General features: G+C 35.2%; 1 protein-coding gene across 1 annotated transcript; it reads right to left on the bottom strand.

Moving 5' to 3' along the window:
* Positions 1 to 528: 528 nt before the first annotated feature.
* LOC142357858 (uncharacterized) lies at positions 529 to 15,152 on the bottom strand. The gene is made up of 5 exons (XM_075409360.1): positions 15,012 to 15,152; positions 14,397 to 14,543; positions 10,417 to 10,521; positions 2,105 to 2,449; positions 529 to 669 (listed from the first exon to the last, which is right to left on the bottom strand). Exons 1-5 carry the CDS (start codon positions 15,130 to 15,132, stop codon positions 650 to 652), a joined length of 738 nt encoding a protein of 245 aa, XP_075265475.1. The 5' UTR covers positions 15,133 to 15,152; the 3' UTR covers positions 529 to 649.
* Between the last annotated feature and the right edge of the window lie 5,870 nt (positions 15,153 to 21,022).

Raw genomic sequence — 21,022 nt, 5'->3', positions numbered from 1 at the left:
TGAAAAAAATCTGTATTCACATTCACAGCAAATCATGCGTTATTCCTCTATTAAAACTCAACCAGGATTAAAATAAACCCTTGCGTCCCAAGTTTTAACTGCGCGAACAGTTTTTGCTGCCATTGCTTTTTTTAGTTGAAATATATCGTAATCGTTTTTCCACCATTTTATAAAAATTTCGTCTTTTTAGGTTTGTTAGTTTTTTTTCCTGCCATTAGTGTCATTTTTGTTGCCATGTGACATGAAATGCGGTGAATTAGCTCTGAACGTTTATGGCAAGTGCTTAAAGACGCTGAAAAACTGTAGGAAAATTGTTGGGAAAACGCTGAAGTTCCCCCGTTATATAATCTGGAATAAGTGTAGAATAAGTGGTAAAATAGTTGTTAGAAAGGCTGAATTATGTCTGGAAATTTCTATTTACATAGCCCTCTCAGCTTAAAAATTGCTGAATTAGTCGCTAACGCCTCGACCTGTTTTCTTTTTGCTGCTGAACAAATTAATTTGTACATACCCTGTATTACGACTGGAGTAGGAACAGTTTCATAAACTGTGATCACAATGATGTCTGCAATTGAATTTCGGTCGAGAACCCCGGTCAAAGTGATTGATTGATTGTCATCATGCAGTAGCACGGTCAGGTTGTTTTGGCTCACTCAAATTGATTTGGAACTAAAAAATTGCATAAAAATTTATGCTGCTAATTACGCGCTCCTGAAACGGGATTTTACTACTATTCGACTAAGTGTTTACATAATCTCCTCAAGTACTTATAAAAAAGTTAGACAACAAAAAAATTTTCTGTAAAATTTGTTAAATCCTAGTCCATCTCCGACGTTTGACTTGCCAATGACTCATACAAGTAATTCCTTACTTGAAATATTACCTCCTTAGGTTTTCTGCCCTCAATAATGCATCGTCTCTAGTTCCCAGGATGAGGTCCTCGGCCCAAAACAGGTATGAGCTAGACGGATTTGGGTCGCAGACAGGTGACACAGTGCGACCCCCTATGATAATCTGGACGGAGTCGGGCCGCGCCATCCGTCTGGCCCATACCTATTTCTGGTCTCCTCGGTCACGCCCCTACTCAAAATTTGGTCTGATCGATATGGCCCATACCCATACTTTGGTCTGCTCGGTCTGGTCCATGCCTATTTTCTGGTATGACTCCGAAAAAAAATCCAGCGTTAACCTCTTTGGAGAGGTAATATTAAGAAAGTCAGCTCTAATAATCAGCGTCCAAACAATCTATCTGGACTTGCCAGTCCTATGGAAGGAAATATCTGAGCTCAGAAATGACAATTTTTGTAAGCATTTTCGTACGATCGTCAAAAAAGTTAAGAAACCGGTGCTCAAGCTAAGACTGGCTTTTCCGGCTCCTGGTACCTTTGCAAGGGTCTTGCAGGAGTTGCACGCTTATATTTCAAGACCTTTTTAAGAATCCGACGGTTAACTTGCATACTTTACATATGGGTTCTCTAATATCGGACGACCATATAGCAACATCTTGAAAGACTCTCGCATAACTTGCAGAATGATGTGTAATCTTACAAGACTTTTGCAGGATTTTTGCAAGATTTTAAGATTTTCCAGGGTGGCTGTCCGTATAATAGTCTAGAGACGTATAAGATTTTTCCGAGACAGAATGGTTTGACTAAGTTCAATCAAATATTCCTGTACCAGTATTTAACTAAACCCAACTTAAATGGATAGAATGATTCCATACACCACAAAGAATTGGACAAAAGTTGTCATTTGATGGTGTTTAGCGGTCATTTGAAAGCCAGCGTAGCCATTTGAAAGTCAGCCTTTACCGCGATAACCGGCGCGCGAGCAGTTTCCAGATTACATCTCACAACACATGGCCATGATCATTTTAGGCTACATCCACTACATCTCTAAAAAAGACCTTGTTTTTGTTTCTTTGGTACACTGGAATACGCAAACGCGGTCTTGATTGTAAATGTTATCAATGTATTATTTCAGAATAATTACAACTGTTACTAAACATTCGGCTTGCTCTTACTTCGGTTTACTTTTCATTCACCGGATGAGACGCGATAACTTAGTTGAATCACGATATTGGGAGTTTTGAAAAATTACATACATGTGGAAGTGAATGTCTCCAACGTTGTTATACTGTCCACTTCACCATTGAGAGTAAGTGGAGATATGGAAAATTCGTAAGTGACGCCTGGTAACAAATTGTTAATCAATGAAATTGAGCTATCCAAGCTCACGCTAAGCTCTTGTCGCATTGACGTTATCTCTTCATCTGTGAGCATCGCTCGTATCAGCTCGCTTTCTGCAATGTTCGCTTCAATTTGGATTTCAGAGGGAACAGCGGTAGCATTTGTAGTACTGTTTTGATTTACCCCCTCAAAGCTATCCCACTTAAGTTTTGTTGTTGTGGTAGTTGTTTCATGAGCAAATGCATTACGTGACGTATTTGCTGCAACAAAAACATATTCGGTGAGATTAAGGATCTTATCCGTTTGCACAACCTTTCCTATCTCAGTGAGGGCGTATTATCTGCTACCTCCACGTATAACTAACTGACCATGGGAGCTCAATATCGGTAAAAATAAAGTATAGGACATAATTATAGGTCTTACTGAGTGTGCTTTGACTAACACAAGCTTCAGAGCCAAACAAAAGAGCTTTTAGAAAGTGAATGAAAAAATTCCCTTTTTCAAGCCATAGGTAAACTAATTTCAATATGAAAAACGTCTGATGCTTTTGGGGAGGGACAATGATGAGCAACACATAACCGTGTTCTAAAATTGTAAAAAGTTTTCGCACTTTTTCTGAGTGCAAAAAAATTGAATCAAATAATTTTAAAAAATCTAGAATTATTCAACTAATAGTAAATTAATTGTAAAAGCGTTTCTTGCTCTTTTATGATCCAGAAGAAAATACAAAATGGAATGTTTCAGCTCCGTCTAAATTTCTGTTTTGTGCAAAAGACGCCTAACTCAATGCCATGGAATTTGATGGCCCTAATTGGACCATTTCTAAGTAACCATTAAGTTTAAAATTTTTTCTGTGATATACTCTACAATAACAAGTCAATTTATGTAAAAAATGCATCTTTTTAAAACAAAATTGAGAGGTTAAAAAAACTTCTGTGTTCTGTTAGAAAAGTTAACAATGATTAACCAAAATCTATCAAAAATTTATGAAATCGTATTTTCTTTTCAGAGCCGAGCGTTGTTGAATCAATTTGATCAAGGATTACAGAATTGTTTTTCCTTTGAAATGTCAGAAAAAAATTTGAACAGAAAATTGGAAGTATCGCATTCTGAAAGGAAACTCAAATTTCACGCGGACATACAAAATGAACGTTTGCCATTTTCCGGGTGCGTAAAATGGAAACCCGCAGACAATTTCAAAAGACTCCGTTGTCTAAAAGCAAGTGAGTGATACATTTCAAGTTCTGTTAAAAGGAAAAAATCAAAACCAATATTGGCAATATGGTGTTTTTCCAAAATAAATTTTTCCTAAGTTAAGTAATCAACCCCCCTAAATAGATAAACATTGTTGCTGCGCTTCTTTGCTACATAAAAGGGTCGCTGAAATCACTGGGGGAGGAAGACAGAGAGGACAAGGAGTGACAAGCCTTGTAGTCAAGAATTGGCCAAGTGAGACCAGAAGAAGCAAGAGTACGACGCTTGTGTGGCTGGTTGGGGGACTTCAGTTGTGGAGTTGGAAGCTTGTACAATTGGTTGGGGGACTTCAATTATGGAGTTGGAAGCTTGTGTAACTGGTTGGGGGACTTCATTTGTGAAGTGAGGAGCTTGTGTAGCTGGTTGGGTTCTTCAATCGTGGATTGCTAAGTGTGTGTAGCTAAACAGTAGATTCTGCTTGTGAAGTACAGTGAGTGGAGCTGTTGTGGGGGATCAGTGAGGAGCGCGGAGGTTCAATTGTACAACAAAGCTTTTGGGGAAACCAGGATTGCTTAGTATAGCTGAGAACAGCTCAGCTGAAACAACTGTTTCATTTTCAATTGTGTTTGTATGCTGTGCTTCTGTAAGATACAAGTTTGGGTCGAAAGACACAAAAATTGGTGGTAAAACATTTATTAAATAGGACTAGGATTAAGGTTTGAGTACATTATCCTCGGAGAGTGTTGGTATCCTCATCGTGCTTGATCGCGGCAGAAAAACCCTGGCTCAATGTCAATGTCCTGCTTTTGATTTTGTCAAGTATACTACAGAACTCGAACAGAACACCAACTTCTACAATAATATAGTCGACCAAACTTTTTTTGCGTAGTGTTTTTTTGTTTCTCTAACAAGTGCTACCATAATATAAAAAGTGCTAACCTGGTGCTATACAGCATTTTTTGACACAAAAACATAACAACTCACCGCTTCGTCGTCCCATAACAAAGCCACCAACAGGCAACAAATTCAAAAACGCTGTAGAAAGGAAAGGAGTTTTGATCTAAGTCCGAACACGATTTTTTCACAGCCCCAACCTTTTCACGAAAGAATATTTACCTAGAGCAGTACTAGCTTAAAAAAGGAGGACAGATTTGTTGGGGCAGCATAAGTATTTTGTTCAGTAGCGAACAAATAGTGTTAAGAGTCAGTTTGAGTCGGACGGAAATTTTAAAGAAGGATAGTTTTAATAATAAGCTCAAGAACAGAAAGACTGGTATTCAGCGGTTGTGAGGATGATTTCTGGTATTTTGCTGAACAGTTTGAGGCTCGTATGCATGCTTTAGAACTTGGCAAAGTTCTTAGTGGAGAAGCTACCTATCTAGATTATGTGCAAACTGTTAGAAATAATTCTTCGGAGGAGCAACGCAGGCAAGCTGTAGAAAAGGGGCGGGAAGAATTAGAAGAGAAGAAGAAGACTTTGTGGTATGAGTTAGTTCAGGCTTTAGACAAAACATCAGTTCTTTGTCTTAGACCACATAAGGGTGATGGCACTAGAACTTGGGACGTATTGTGTAAACGCTTCAAAAGTTTCGAGAGACCTCAGCTACATAAATTGATAGCACAATTAACGAGCCTTGAAAAGACTTCAAGTGAGAGTATAGTAGATTATCTCACCACAGCAGATGATATGCAATACAATTTAACAGTAGTGAATGAAGGGATTAGTGAATAAATGTTTATTTCAATAATTCTAAAAGGGCTTTCAAAGCATTGTGAAAACTTCGCAACACTCGTGAACTACAGCAAAGACGAGAAAACTCTAGAGGAAATTAAGCGAGACCTGATAAACTTCGATAATAAAAATGTGAAAACAAAAACAGAGAGTGTTTTCTTTAATTAGGAACAAAAATGTTTCAACTGTCAAAAAATGGGACATATAGCAAAAGAATGTAGGCTTAAGAAAACGATTCATGAACAAACCAAAGCTTCCACAATAAAATGTTTTAAGTGTGGTGAGCACGGACATATTGCTAAATTTTGTAGAAAGCAGCAGAAACCTGAGAAAAAGTTTGTAAGTCAAAACAGGAGAACAAATCAGAGAGGCTGGCAAAAATTTGTTGATGAGCAGAATTTAGAAGAAGAAGAAGAAGAAGAAGAAGAAGAGATCTTTTCCTTCTTTCAAACGTCAGAAAAAAACCTTGCAAATGAGCTAGTTTTGGACTCAGGTGCTACCAGTCATATGATCAAAGACGAAAGTTTATTCATAGATATAGACAAGGAATATTCGGGTACCATCACTAATGCAAACAGCAGTAAAAGTTTAATTAGTGGGAAAGGAACAGTTGAAATTAGGGTTTTGGATTCCAATGGCTCAGAGCGAAAAATAAGATTAAGTAATGCGTTGACTGTTCCGAACAACACAAGGAATCTGGTGTCAGTGTCAAAACCTAGAGCAACAGGCAATGAGGTTTTTTTTTGGTAGAACTTTGGAAATACGAACTAAGAACGGAACAGTTTTCTCTTTTGAGGAAAGAGATAGTTTGTTTATCTGTAACAACATTGATTACGAAGAAATCTCAGAGCGGTGCAATTTAGCAAACGTAGATCCCCTTAGTTTGTGGCATAAGAGTTTGGGCCATAATAATGTTGAGGACATATACAATCTAAAAGATCACGCAGTAGGACTAAAACTAAGCGAGCACAACTTAAGAAACTGTGAAACATGTCAGCTAAATAAATCAAAGAAACTTCCAGTACCAAAAGACTCAGGAACAAGAGCAAGCGAAGCCTTAGAAATTGTCCATACTGACATTTTAGGGCCAACCCAACCGGAAGCGGTCGATGGCCACAGGTATCAATAGGTATCGTGGATAGTTTTAGCAGATATCAGAAACTTTATTTTTTGAGGTCAAGGGACGAGGCTTTTGAAAAAGTTGGACAGTTCTTTGCAGACATAGGACAACCAGAAACCTTAGTTTGCGACGGTGCAGGGGAATATGTCTCAAATGACATAAAACAATTATGTAGACAAAAAGGTGTAAGACTTGAATTCTCGACACTGTACACACCACAAGAAAACAGAAAGGTTGAGAGGATTTGGGGGACAATCACCCCAATGGCTAGATACATTTTAGAGCAGTCAGTTTTAGAAAAAAAAGTACTGGCCATATGCACTTAATATGGCAAGTGAGATTAAAAACTTTTGTTTCAATTCAGGTATTCAAAAGACACCTTTTGAGGCAATGTACAAGAAGAAATCTATTTTAGAGTCTATCAAAGTGTTTGGTTGTTCAGCTTTTGTTCATGTTGAAAAAAGTTTTCGAGGTAAGATTGATAGAATTTCTCAAAAAGGAATATTTTTGGGGTCTTCAGAAAATAGTGAGACTTATCTGATAGGTATTCGAAATGACAAAGGGGTCTTTAAGGTTAGAAAATCTCGGAATCTAACCTTTAACGAAAACGAAATGTTTACTGAAGTTAAAGAAATCAAGTAGGAGATAGTCAACAAGCCTCAGTCAGAAAGTGATAGAAATTTAAACCCGGTAGCTTTTCTTGGTAAAATTGTGAACAACGAATTACTACCTAAGTCTATTGATGAAGCAATTAGGGATAAAAACTGGTACAAAACAATTAAAGTGGAATACAACTCATTAGTGGAAAATAAAGTTTATGAACTGGTAGAGAACAAAGGAAATAAACCCATTGGTAGCCGATGGCACTTTGCTCTTAAGTTTGGTCCTAGCGGGGAGACAACAAGGTATAAGGCAAGATTCGTAGCAAAAAGTTCCAGGTCGGAATTACAACAAAAATACTCACCAACAACACGCCTCTCAACAATTCGTGTACTCTTAAGCTACCTACTATATAAAAACACTGAGTTGAAACAATTGGATATCAAAACAGCATACTTAAATGCTGACATCGAAGAAGAAATCTTCATGCAACAGCCCGAAGGGTTCGAGAAATTTGACAAGCACGGAAATCCAATAATTTGTAAGTTGAGGAAAATTTTATATGGATTGAAACAGTCCGGTAGAAATTGGTACTTAACAATCAAAAATTTTCTCAGCCAAATAGGTTTCACAGCGGCTATTCAAGATGATTGTCTTTTCATAAAGAAAGGTGAAAATGCTATTGAGGGACTAGTGTGTCGTTGGGTAGATGATATGGTGATATTAGGATTACAGAAGGACTTTTGTGAAAACTTTAAAAATAAAGTTAGTGAGCGATTTCAAATTAGCAGTTATGGAGATCTTAGTTGGTTCTTAAATATAAAAATTGAGCGAACAGAAAACGAAATAAAGCCAAGTCAAGAAGCTTATGTAGAAAAATTGCTAGAGAAATTTAACATGAGCGAATCGAAAACACTGGAAACACCATTAGATGTTAGCCTAAAACTGTCAAAATTAGATTCACCAGAAATAGGCACCAATGAGCATAGAGAAATGGAAATGCAATCATGTGACTATAGGGGTGTAGTGGGATGCCTGATTTATCTGGCATTAACGAGTAGACAAGATATTGCGCACGCAGCTAATTTACTAAGTTCTTTTGTTCAAAATCCTGGAAAGCGACATTGGAACGCTGCAAAAGGGTGTCTACGTTACCTAAAAGGAACAAAATCAGAGAAGATGGTTTTTAGAAAAAGTGAGAAACTGGAGTTAACAGGATTTTCAGCCTCTGATTGGGCAGTCAACATAGACAATAGAAAAAGTACAAGTGGCTTTTGTTTTAAACTAAATAATAGTTCAGGTGCAATCAGTTGGGCTTGCAAGTTACAAAAATGTGTATCTACTTCAACAGCTGAAGCTGAGCTTAACGCCGTAGTCGAGGCAAGTAAAGAAGCAGTACATTTAGTAAACCTATTACTAGAATTAGATTTAGATATACAGCAGCCAGTAAACGTCTTTGTAGACAATCAAGCTTGTATTCCTCTTAGTAAAAATTCGATGAATCATGGAAAGACAAAGCACTTTGCAATAGAAGTGCACTTCGTTCGGAGTTTAGTCGAAAGTCGACTATTAGAGCTGAACTACTTAACTACCGATCGAATTCCGGCAGACACACTCAAAAGCATTGGGGAGGACCAAAGTATCACTTTTTCGTGATGTCCTTCTCGAAACAAACACTTAACATGATAGGAGGAGTATTGAAAATATAATGTTAAATGTTTAAAGTTTGAAAAGATATACGTACCTCAATCCACGTGCTGATTTATATCTTGGTTATTTATGAAATGAGTGAATGCAACAAGGAGCTAACACGTGCTATTTATATCAGATTTGTCCCCAACTTTTCATATTGTTATGTGTGATATGTTGACCCTTGATCTTTTGGAGAAGCAAATTATCAGAATAGATAGCTAGTTAAGATCGGATGTCATAAGAATTCAAGGAAGTTATAAATTAAATGTGATCACCATGAATGTTAAAGTGCGGTAATTTGGGGTAATAAATAGGGACTGAATTTTGTGTTAATCGCAACAGTTGTCAACCATTATTTCTTATTTAACTATTCGATTACAAGATTTGTATCTGCGTTCCCATTAGCCGACAATATGATCATGTCATATTTTAAACAATTCAAGGTAAAATGCAGAACAAAAAAAGTTTTCTCATTTTACGCTGCTGTATTGTAAAAATGTAGACTAATAACACTCTGAGCACGGTAGATTATAATCATATCCTGCAAATATTTGCCTTCAAACAATTGTAAGTGTTCATTACAAACAGCTGGATTTGTTCACATGTTTACTAGGTATGGCATGAGTTTTAAAGGTGTTTACTGTGTATAGCATGGGGTTTACACGTGTTTTCTAAGCATGGCATGGGGTTTAAAAGTGTTTATTACATACCGCATTGGCGGGTCTACACGTATTTAAGGCGTATTTAAGGGGTTGACAAAAGTTTAAAAAGTACGGCAAGGAAAGCACACGTGCTTTTAGAAAAAAATAGTGAATTACACAAAAATTAAGTTCTAAAAGAATCTTATGTTTTTAGTTTGAGTAATCAATTCCTTTAAAAATGTGGTTGAGCACCGCTGAAAAGAAAAAAACTAATCTTGAAACCAATAGTGTTCTACCCATATCTATCTGAAACAAGCGAAATCTTCCAAAAATCTGTAATTAAAAAAGGAGTGTGTTGGGTCCCTCTAATTGTAAGGGTTCTTCTAATTGGTTTTGGAGGCTGTTTTGAAGTAACTCAAAAACTTTTTTCCAATGTTTTAAATAGCTAATATCTTTTTCGTGGTCCACGCTGCATCGCTCGAATTTAGGACACATTTCTACAATACTGAGTCGACGATATACTATTGGATCTTGATGATTCAGTAATGAAATTCCATGTCTCTAGGGTCCGGGCCTACAATGTTTCACATATTCCATAAACGTTATATCAAGTCAGAGCTCAAGATAAGCAGGACTGGCTTCCGCTATTGAAAACTGACTGAAAAAGCGTACTTTTTTGATGTGATTTTTCTATTTTAACACAATTTTTTACGCAGACCTAAATTTTACATAATTATCTGCGATAGACCCCTCTGTTCTTAATTTTGTTAGTCAGAACAGGAGGTGTTTTTAATTTTTGTCAAACTAATTTTGAATAATTTTTGTTTGTTAATAAAATCTGGAAGCAAAAAAGTTTGGTTTTTTGCATCATTAATAACTATGTCCATTTTGATCAAATTTGCTCTATTTCGTATGCGAAGCTCACTCTATCTATTAATAAAGTGATTCTTATTTATTCCCAAAACCGTAGGTTCAAATATGGTCCAAATTTACTCCTGAAGCAGACCCAGCTCTATTTATACTCACTTTCGGACCAATTCTAATTATGAATAGCAACTCTTTCCGACCGTAGTCTGCAACCCTCGCGAACTTCCACATAATACAAACTGCAAACGCACATTTATATGCATTCAAACTGTCGATAAACTGTTGATAACTTTACAAAATAGTAATCGTCCATATATCCAATACCGAACCCGCATTAGGAGGCAATTTTTGAAAATGGATTATATGAATAAAAATACTTACTGGCTTTGAAGTTGACACTTTTGCGCAGGGATTTTCGCCCATAGCTCTCCAACTCCAAATCAATTTGGTAGAAACTTCCGGAGGATAGGTTACTCAACACATAACCTGAAAATGAATTATAAGCCAGATGGATTGAGCTTTAATGAACAAACAGTTGAAAACTCAGTGAAAGCGAAGTGTCTTTCATTATACATTGACGAAATCCATACATTCAAAGTCTGCAAAAAAACTGCTTGTCACAGGCTAAAAGTTAGTCATTGACGAGTTAACGGTTTAATGAGAACTATTTTACACAGAAAAAAGAGTACTGAAATAATGAAAGCTTTAATACGATTACTCGCTTACAAATAGAAGGCTTCAGCGCTAAGTTGCTCGACAAACTAAGTAAAAAAAGAGAGCCACCGCAAAAAACAACGAGCCAAACAATGATTTAATATACAAAAATTTGGTATATCAATTGTCATATATGGCCCAAATTCAAGGAATAATTGCGAGAACTGAAAATTTTACAGGAAACAAAAAACTACATTTCATCTCACCTCAGAATCATAGTTTTTTGAACCTAGTTGTCTAGACTTGGAAAAATTATTTAGGTTGTAGAGCAACGCCGCATTTGTCTCATCCTATGTTCACAAGGTTTTGTCTACCCTTATCGAGACCGATTGGTTAACTTGATGGAACTTGCAATCTTGCAAATGATGGTTAATTTATAAGAGCTTGCAAGTCGAATTGTTAACTTGTAAGAAAGTGAATTTCGAACCGCTACCGTCTAAGTCTAAGTTTTTTGCGAGTTCGTTTCAATCAAGCTGAACTTTCTCTAATTGGTAAATTCAATTTATTGTAGAATTCTGTCATTTACCGTAGAAAGCGCGTGGAAATCAGATGCTCAGTTTGTATAACACGAAATAATGTAACCTGAGTTGTTGCGACTGTTAGTTTTTATTTCAATCGGCTCAAGAATTCCTCTTTCAATTCACGTAACAAATACTAGATCAACAATGCATTTCTTTGTTAACAATCAATGGCAAAAAAGTTGATTCAACGAGAACAAGAAATCGGAGCCCGACTGCGTTTATAGGATTGATCAAAATATTTTTTAAATTTTTTTTAATTTGATTGGAGTTTGATCTTAATATTTCAGTGTTTTTTTAAATCAAATTGTTTAGTATTCATTTTTTGTATCCTTTTTAACATTTTGCTTTTTTTTGTTTCAATTATCAGTTGTCACGAACAGATGAAAGAAAAGATTACGCATATCCAATTGTGATCATTCGCAAATTAGTGCTGAAGTTTGCACAATTTTTTAAGCAGTTTTTTCTGTTGATGCGCACAATTTATGTAAACGCATATCTTGCAATGTTTTATTGTTTTTTATACAGTATAAGCAGAATTGTTGTCTTGTTCAGAGAAATTATTCAGGAACATAAGTTTTAAATCGAAAGTTTAACATCTCAGAACGTCGCGGGTTGAATGTTTAACTTTCAAGTGTTTTTTATATCGAATGGTTAATGTATAAAATCTTGCCAAACGAATGGCTAACTTGTAAGAGCTTGCAAGTTTTGTGAAGAAAAACTTGCAAGGAGATGCATCGCCATGTAAGAATTTGCATAAAATTGCAAGTTCTGACAAATTAACCATTCTAATTTGACATGGGTAATTTAGGCAATTCAGAAAAAAGTATTAGATGACTATAAAGAAAAAGTATGTTCCTTCTAAAAATTTAGCAGCAAAAAAACAAAAATTACTGCTATGAAGATCAGTTTTGCCACTGTTTAAGATTGAAGAAAGTATGATCTTGATGAGTGAGTCAATAATTGTGGTAACTCAAAAAAAGCCAGATTGGGGAAGTGTTTAATTTTGATGAAGGCAGGTCATTGTCTTTTGCCTCAAATGAGATTAAACCAAGCAAACTATCTGAAAATAACAACAATAGCAACAACAGAACGGTAAGAGAATCTCTATAATTGATATAGGGTTTAAAATTCGTGATGAATTTCAATTCACTCCTAGATATCATTCAATATATAGTATTGTTTTCAATTTTATTTGTTTGATGGGTTTAAAGTTTACCTAAGTTCTCACGGTCGACATATTTTTAAAAATTTGAAAAATTTTTCAGCATGAAACAGACATGCACAGTCAACTCAAGATTGATAATGGTGACTCAATGTAATTAAATGTTGAATTGAAAGGCACCTTTTAGAATAGAAAAACGCTCTCAATGACGAGAATATTCTATGAAATGTTCTGCAAGAAAAAATTTGAGTACCTAGGCATTTGATCTGTTATACTTTTGTAGTTTTTGCTTAGTTCTTTTTTGCATAAACGGCTAATATTGCTGTCTGACGACTAAAATAATTAAAATATTGCTGATTCTCTTCACATTTTTCGCTCTCTGATGCTGAAAATTTCATACAAAATTTTCACATCAGCAGGCATTCGAGTTGAATTGGGTGCAATTTCTGTTGTTGTGACCAGATGGAACCAAGTGTTTGAACTATAAAATTTTTTTATAATAATAGAAAATGCCCCAGCATGAAAAATATTTAAAAAATTTAAATGAAAATTATTTTAAAAAGCCAACACTTATAGCCAGGAAAAGCCTAGATAAGACAGGTACCCTATCTTTGAAGATCTTGGAAATTATTTGAATAGAAATTTCACGTTGCTAAATCATGCAAATGATTTAGCAATGTGAAATTCCAAATTTTATGTTCTTTTTTCATAAAGAAAACAATTTTTGTACGACAAAAATTTGCTTGGCAATATTTGGAAGCTAAAATGTATGTTGTAGGACAGAATGCGTTTTCAAAATATAACAAGAACAAATTCTTTTTCTGGACCAGGAGAAGGTTATAAATTTAATGATTCTGCGATTGCGTGCTTTGTTTATAAATTCAATTTTTTTCCAAAATAACTTTAACTATTCAAAAAAAGCATACAATGGATTTGTGGATTATCACACTCTTCAACAAACTGATATTTTTTGTTGAAGCTGTTCCATAACAATGTGATCAATGTTGAGTAGTCTTAAAATTTATCCAATATCCTGCATTGAGACGATATTACACAAAATTTAGTTCTATTAAAGTTACCTGCATGTAATTTTTGGCTGTTCTTCTGTTATTTGTAAAGAATTGTGCACTTAAAGAGCGTGTTTCTAAAACATTGGAGACATCACTTACTAATTTATTTCCTGTTTTTTTTTCGATTGATTCAAAAAAGGCACTTGAAAGTGTTTGTCACATATTTCTGTATTCAAAATTTTCTATTCTGGATACCCAGTCTTTTCAGGGCGTGTTTTTTGGTTTCTAAATACACCGTCAGCAGTTCACTGAAATTAAAAAGCAATTGTGTACACAAAAACAAAGAGCTTCAAAAAGTTAAACTTCAATAATTATATTTCTTCTTTTTTTACCGCACATCCTGAGGTGACGAATTTGAGAACAGACCAGCAAATTTTGATGATGATTGTTTTTTCGCTCATGCCTAGTTCAAAAGAAGAAAGCAGCTGGCCCAAAAAATGCTTTCTATGATGGAATCGAGAGAAAAGATTTGATTGCATTTTTTTAAATGACTGGTTTTATTGCTGGAACCGTAGACTCCATAGATTGTTGTTAGATCGGTAATAATAGAGTTCAATTAAATGTCAAATTCTGAGCACAGCAAAAGGCTAAAGCCATTTTTTTATAAAATAAACATTTAACTTTTTCAAAATGAGCCCCGAGATCATATTTTTACTTCAAATGTATAACAAGTAAATTCATTGGATTTCTCTGGATACGCTTTACAAGATAATGTGTAGTATCTCGTTTAGCCATCATTATGGCGAACAAATCACAACAACTTCGATAAAAATTATCTGTTCAATGAAAAAAAAATGCATAACCTCGGATCAGAAATAGCAGCAAAAATAAGTTATATGGTAAGAAGTTCTTTTTTGGCAGAAATGTGCTGAAAATATGATTTGCAATGCTCACTGAAGTTGGTAGTTGAGATGATATGATCCTGATTGAGGTAGAGGTCAAAGTGGGAAAAGTATGGACTGTCTGAACTCCATGTGACCTCCACAACTCTTTGCGCCAATGTCTGCACAATCAAGTCTTCGACTTCGGGTAATGGCGGAACTGCACATAAAAATAATCGTCACTGATTGAGTTCAACAGAAGTTATGCTTGAACTTTGAAAGAGCCTAAATTAATTATTATTATTGATCAGACCTTTGAAGTGCTTTTTATTCAAAAATGATCCTGTCGGGTTCCATATTTCAAAAAGTTAAAGAATATACAACTTCTTTCGATTGCGTCGATGAAAAGTAGTATAGAACTTTCATTAAATGTAAAGTTACAAGAAGTTGATTTTTTTGGAACAGCTTATCAAACATTGAGAAGCAAAGAATTAGTCCAAAAAGTTATATGACAAAGTTGTGATTCTACCATTAACTCTTTTCATTTATGAATTCAAAACTCCATTAAATAAAAGTTCTGAGTACAACTTTTTTTCGTCACCAGGAGTATTCTATTTATGAGCAATTTCGGAAGCTAGACAACGTGTTATTAAAACGTTTTGTAAACGATTATTTTAAATTGACTAACGGCAGCTCTCTTGAGTGGTGGCGCACTCCATTTCCACGCCTTTTCCATTTTTACACCATAGAGATCCATCGCTCTCGAAGCCGGTCTTGTGCACGCAAGTGTTATGGACCGTGCCACCCATGTTGAATGGAAATGAACACAATTGAGTGAAATTTGAATTGGAACAATATCCACATTTAGCTGCAAATCAACAAAAATGTTAATATTGAACCCGGTGGTGCTAGGACAACAGATCGAAAGACAACAGATCGAAAGCAAAAATTGGGACAATAGATCGAAAATTAAATTATTCAAGTTGCCTATTGGCCAATCAGATTTGAGCGCTCATATATTATACAGCATATAACATGTTCTGTTGTGATATTTTGTTCGGTTGTGATTGATTCATATCAAGTCCCACGGGCCGCTAAGGCATGGCCATGGCTCGCGAGGTATGGCCATAATGTGTTAATTATATTGCAACTCGCAAATAATGCTTAGTTTCAACCAATAAGAATAAAGATTAATTTTCGATCTATTGTCCCAATTTTTCGGTTTTCGATCTGTTGTCCTTTCGATCTATTGTCCGGTCACCGAACCCGGTGAATATCAAAAGTTCAACATGCTAAATCTTGTAATAATCTTGCTGAGAAAAGGTAAGTAAACATGCGAGATTTGGTAGAAGATGATCGTGCAGGAACTTGTAAGAAAATATTTGTCTTGCACGAACGTTTTAGAATTATTTAAAACAAGGAAGCTCGTTAATGTGCGTTTGCATATGATGTTCCGAAACGCGCTCATCTACAATTTTGACTTAACTGTCTGTTGATATACATTTTTGACAAATAGATAATCAAAAATAATGTTTGAGTTTTTAAAAAACCGATACACAACTAGACTAAAAATTGAATTAAATATTGCCACGCCTCATTACAACGAGATCTGCATGGAAAAGACTACGAGAAAAAAACAACAAAAACAAAAAAGCAAAAAAAAACAAAAATTTCAGACAAAACCCTAACTACACAAATTTGAATTTTCTACACTAATTACACAACAAAACCCTGACTACACAGTAGATGGGATTTTTCTTTATTGAGACTGGGTAACGAGAAATTCATAAATCAGTCAACCTTTTTAAACCAAATAATTTCAAGTCTCAAAAATCATTAGCTTTTAAAGAAATAATTCTTGATAATATTACTAAAAACTCATAATGAAGACTCCTAAGCCATAGGAACGGACTATAGATGCAGAAAAACTCAAAAAACTACAAACGACAAATAAAAAAAAACATTGCGAAAGCACAAATAAGTGAAGCCAATAAAATCATTAGCTATTATATTAACTGAATATTATGTATTTTTATTTCAAATTCTATTTATACTAGATCAGCTAAGTTAAACTGAATGAATAAATAAGTTCTATTGAGCCACATTTTAAATTCATTGGGATCTTTTATTAGGCGATTGTGCTAAAGCAGGAGAAAAAAAACAAATACACCACTCAAATAACTTTGTATGAAAATGCATATTGTCAAACAAACAAAACATCAGTCAGGTCATAATATCTTTAAACGTATTAAATTTAAAATAACAGGGATTGCATGAGACCTCTTAATGATGAGAAAAAGTTAAAAAATGAAGACAACAACAACAACAAAAACTGAAAATGATGAATCAATAAACATGAAATGTAAATACATTTAAACAACAAATTTTTTTGAGAAAACCCGTAGTATCAACTCCAATATATTCAAAAACTTTCAACAGAAGCTAATAAATAGAATAAGTTAAGCCCCAATGGGACGACGAGGATTTTGTAATTTACAACTCAACGACAAGATATTACAAAAAGTCATTGATAAAGAAAACAACAACAAACACAGACAATTAAAAGTGGAAAAAAGCGAAAATAAAAAGTCTAAGCCATTAAAACCATCAAATTTTCCCCACAAACTTTATGTATGATCCAATGATTGTCTGCTCTAAGAAAGTGCAATTATCAATATTAGGATAATGTGTTAAGATTTCAAAAGGAACCAAAATTACTACAAAAAATATCAAAAAATTAAATTAAAAATTTTGAAAACTCGTGCATCGAACTCATAACACCAATAGTTAGAGGATAAACCGCTAACTAGATTAATTTTGGTCAAAGTGGAGAAGAAGGATCAAGTCATTTTTGAGACTGACTTACAGTTCACGAAATAAGGGTTAAGATCATTTAATGTAAAAAGAATTCTGGGAAAATCATTTCTAAAGTCTTAACAGCCATTAAATTCAATAACATTCAACGAAAGTTGCTAAATACGCTCAGTTATCCCTCAATTGGAGGATATTTTGAATGCATAGGTAATCAAAAAGATATCACAATAAGTCTAATGATTATTGAAACAACAACAAATAGAGGCAAAAACAAAAAACTCAGTGGAAAAATGCGAGAAGTGTTGAAGTCCTTTAAACCATAAGTTTTCTCTTCAAAATTTATTGATTATTCATTAAAAATTTTTTCTATTGCCAAAGGGAGATATCAATATCAGGATAATGTGATAAGATTTCAAGAGGGACCAATAAAAGAGAGTATCCAAAAGTTTTGAAATCTTGTGGCATTGAAGTCATGTAACAAATAGTCGGAAGACCGCTGACCAGATTGATTGTGATCACAGTACAGAGAAAGGAGGATGTCCTGTCATTGCTGAGACTGACTTACAATTCACGAAGAAAGTTTTTGATCAGTTAGTGTTAAAAAAATTAGTAGAGAAATCATTTTTATGGTCTTAACAGCCATTAGCTATCCACTCAAAGCTCTCGATAGGTTCACTTAATGCTCTGTACTAATCCTAATGTCAACATTTCAATGCCATAGGACTCCATAAATTTAGTCAAATCTCAAAAAAAATCAAAATTTCATTTTAAGCTACGAAAACTCAAGAGTCGAAGCCAAGAAAATTAAAGCGATTCCTTGAAACCAAATTTTTTGTTCATTAGGCTTCATTAGACTGTAAATCACGTCTTTCAATAACGGAAACTCGGTATGAAAAGTGAATAGTTTCTAGCTGACTTAGGAAAACAAAAAAAATATGAAACGTTTTCTTAAAAAGAGCTTTCAAATAGAATGTTTATTTTTTTGATAGTAAACTTACCTATGAGACCGGAACTAGTCTTTTTTATCGCCTTTCGTCTATTAGGAACTCAAAATTGTTTTTTTTTGTATGGCGTGAATCGGTATTTGGATGAATATTGTTTTAAAAATATTTTTTAATTTGAAGAAAAATTTCAATAAAAGTGAACAAAATCTTGCCAAATATCACGTGTTCTCACAAAACTTCAATTCTCGATAACTTCTCCACGAAAACGAAATTCGAAAAAATCTATTTTGTTTCGAATTCTTCGCTGGACGAGCTTTTTAATGATACCACTCACATGATTATATTGATGAATATATCGACCTACGAATATATCGATGAATATATACGATGAATATTTAATGATACTACCAATCAAGGTCTTGAAATAATCTTGCACCTATGTCTAGCCTTTAAATGTTCTCGCAAGATATCTAGCGAAAAAAAGAAATTGCAAAATCGGGCAGGAAGTCTGCAAAATGCAACATCGTCTTGCTAAAATTTGGCAAGACTAGCTTTTCCGACTGAAAAAGAAGTCTTTGCACAATTTGCAAGAAAATACGCATAAATGACCCCGAGAACGCCATCGGATCGATTTGCCGGTGGCATTCTTTAAATCTCTGCTTTTAGTAAAATATGATATAAAATGCACAACAATCAGTAATATAAATGATTGGGCTGTTTTTTGAAGTGTTACCCGTAGCTCGGTCTCATAGCTACCAAGTTCTGGTACATTGAAAATGAATTTCAACAGCACTTCCCCATTATAACTGCAGAGGAAAAATTTGGTTTTTACTGTGCAGATGAAAAACATTCAATATACCGACTGTTTTTGTTCTGAGCATGAATTATTACAGACTTAAGTTTGTCTGAACATTCTGATATTGATTCTCATGATAAATTCCATGTACATAAATCATGAATAGAAAATTTCGAATTGACTGACTTCAAAAACTTACATGACGACGAAAAACGGTGTTAACTGAACAAATTACTAGATTATCCAGGACCGCTCTCACCGACCCCTCCCCCTGCACTCCCGCACTCCCCTGAAACGGATCCAGATTCTAAAACTCACCCAACACCCACCCGCAACCTCAACAGACTAATCAAGATTTTTCCTCGCTTTTTTACCTATAAATACATATCTAATAGCAATCGCAAGGTTGTGTTAGATTAGGCAGTAGCAATTCCCGACACTGCAGCGCCCTTTTCCATTCGTTCGCCAACCTAATCCACCAAGTACACGTGCGTGGACGGTGTTTATAATTGGTCAACCTTGTTCTACACGTGCTCAAATCGTTACTCCGATTGCAGGAGAGGCTCAAAACGTGCAACCCAGACAATTCAAGTAATATCAAATTGATGTGTTGTGAATGATTTGTCCGTATTTTAGTGCTGTTGGCGGTAGGGAGGGATAGAATACCATTGGGCAAGACCTTTGTGGAAGGGGGTGTTGGGTGGGTTGGGGGGTGGGGGGGGGGGGGGTGTTGGGTGGGTGGGGGGGGGGGGGGGGCTGGTGTGTTGGTCGGGGGAGGGGGGTTTGGTTGGGACACGATTAGGCGAATAATTGTCCGTATTACAAATCAAGGATGGTATTTACTTTTTCAGATCATTCTGATCGTAATCCTCGTTTGCTGTTCAAAAGCTGAAGAAACAAGTTGAAGAATATGTCCCAGAGAAATCGAAGAGTCGAAGTAATGTACGGTAAACGAAGTTCTGAAGAAAAACAAGTTGAAAATTCCAATTTTGCTCAGCATGGTATCAGATTCCAAGAAAATGCCTCGAGTTCGAGCAATTACGGAGTCGATCACCTTCGTACAAATTCGGATCATCGTGTAGTGACCGCCGAAGTAAATGTATCTGGAGAAGAGCGTGTGGAAAATGTTAGATTTTGATATTAAATTGTTTTTATGGGAAAAACTTCCCGTGGGTTCCTTTTCAGCTATGTTTTTATAAGATGTTATGGTATGGCACATATCAATCTATAGCCTAATATTTTAATCGGATTGAAGAAATTACATAATGTTTCCATAAAGGTTGATTGCCTTCGTTAACTGTCCATATATGAGGTCCCTTCGTTTTATGGATATTAAGTTCTACCAATGTAATTTCAATTGGTTTGTAATGTATGAGATCAGCCGGTGTTGTGGTCAGCTATGTTTTTTAATTGCGCTTTTAATAAGATACTGGTGATTGGGAACTTTCATCCAGCTTCCAAGAGGTCCCGATTATAAATAATTAATTCACCCTTATTTTTGATCCTCACAAGCCATGGTAATATCTAGGCGACCCTGGGACTTGATATGAAACTATCAAAACTGAACCTAGGATTGAGTTATTGGCCTAATTCCGAAAATGCTTGTAAAGCCGACTGCTAATTTTCTGACAACACAACTTACGGACTAACCTGAGGTATTTCAGTAGTCTTAAATTATATGATAGTTTATTTTCCCAAATATGAGGCTTTGTTTTTAATGGCCGCACAGCGTTAGCTGGAGCTATTATGGCCTTCTCTTGGTTTTTATTTGCATTTGAACGAAGTTCATAGCAATTATTAACAGCCGCCCTCATCTTCTCAGCCGGCTATGATAGCGCTCCTATTTTTTTACTGACAATTAGCTATGATGATAATGCTAGCTGTGATGTCAAACAAGGAACTTAACTACTTTGCCCTGCTACTGCTTATTTTTAGGTATAGGTTAATTTACTTTGCTAGAAGTCATGGCTAGCGTTTACCGAGAACCACTTAGACTTTCGGGATGTTGAGCCAGATTTTTTCGTGACTGCATCAGAGTCACGTAAACTTATACTAAAAAAACCATTTTGCAAGTATTAGGATGCCGAAAGATCATGGTGAGTCAACTCCTGGCAATGTAAAGGCCCTTCTGTCATTTTTACTTCG

Source organism: Convolutriloba macropyga, unplaced genomic scaffold (assembly GCF_964194025.1).
Source record: "Convolutriloba macropyga unplaced genomic scaffold, txConMacr16.3 SCAFFOLD_2138, whole genome shotgun sequence".
In the NCBI taxonomy this organism is placed as follows: Eukaryota; Metazoa; Xenacoelomorpha; order Acoela; family Convolutidae; genus Convolutriloba; species Convolutriloba macropyga.
The sequence above is the reverse complement of the archived record's forward strand: the minus strand, read 5'-3'. Positions and strand labels throughout refer to the sequence as shown.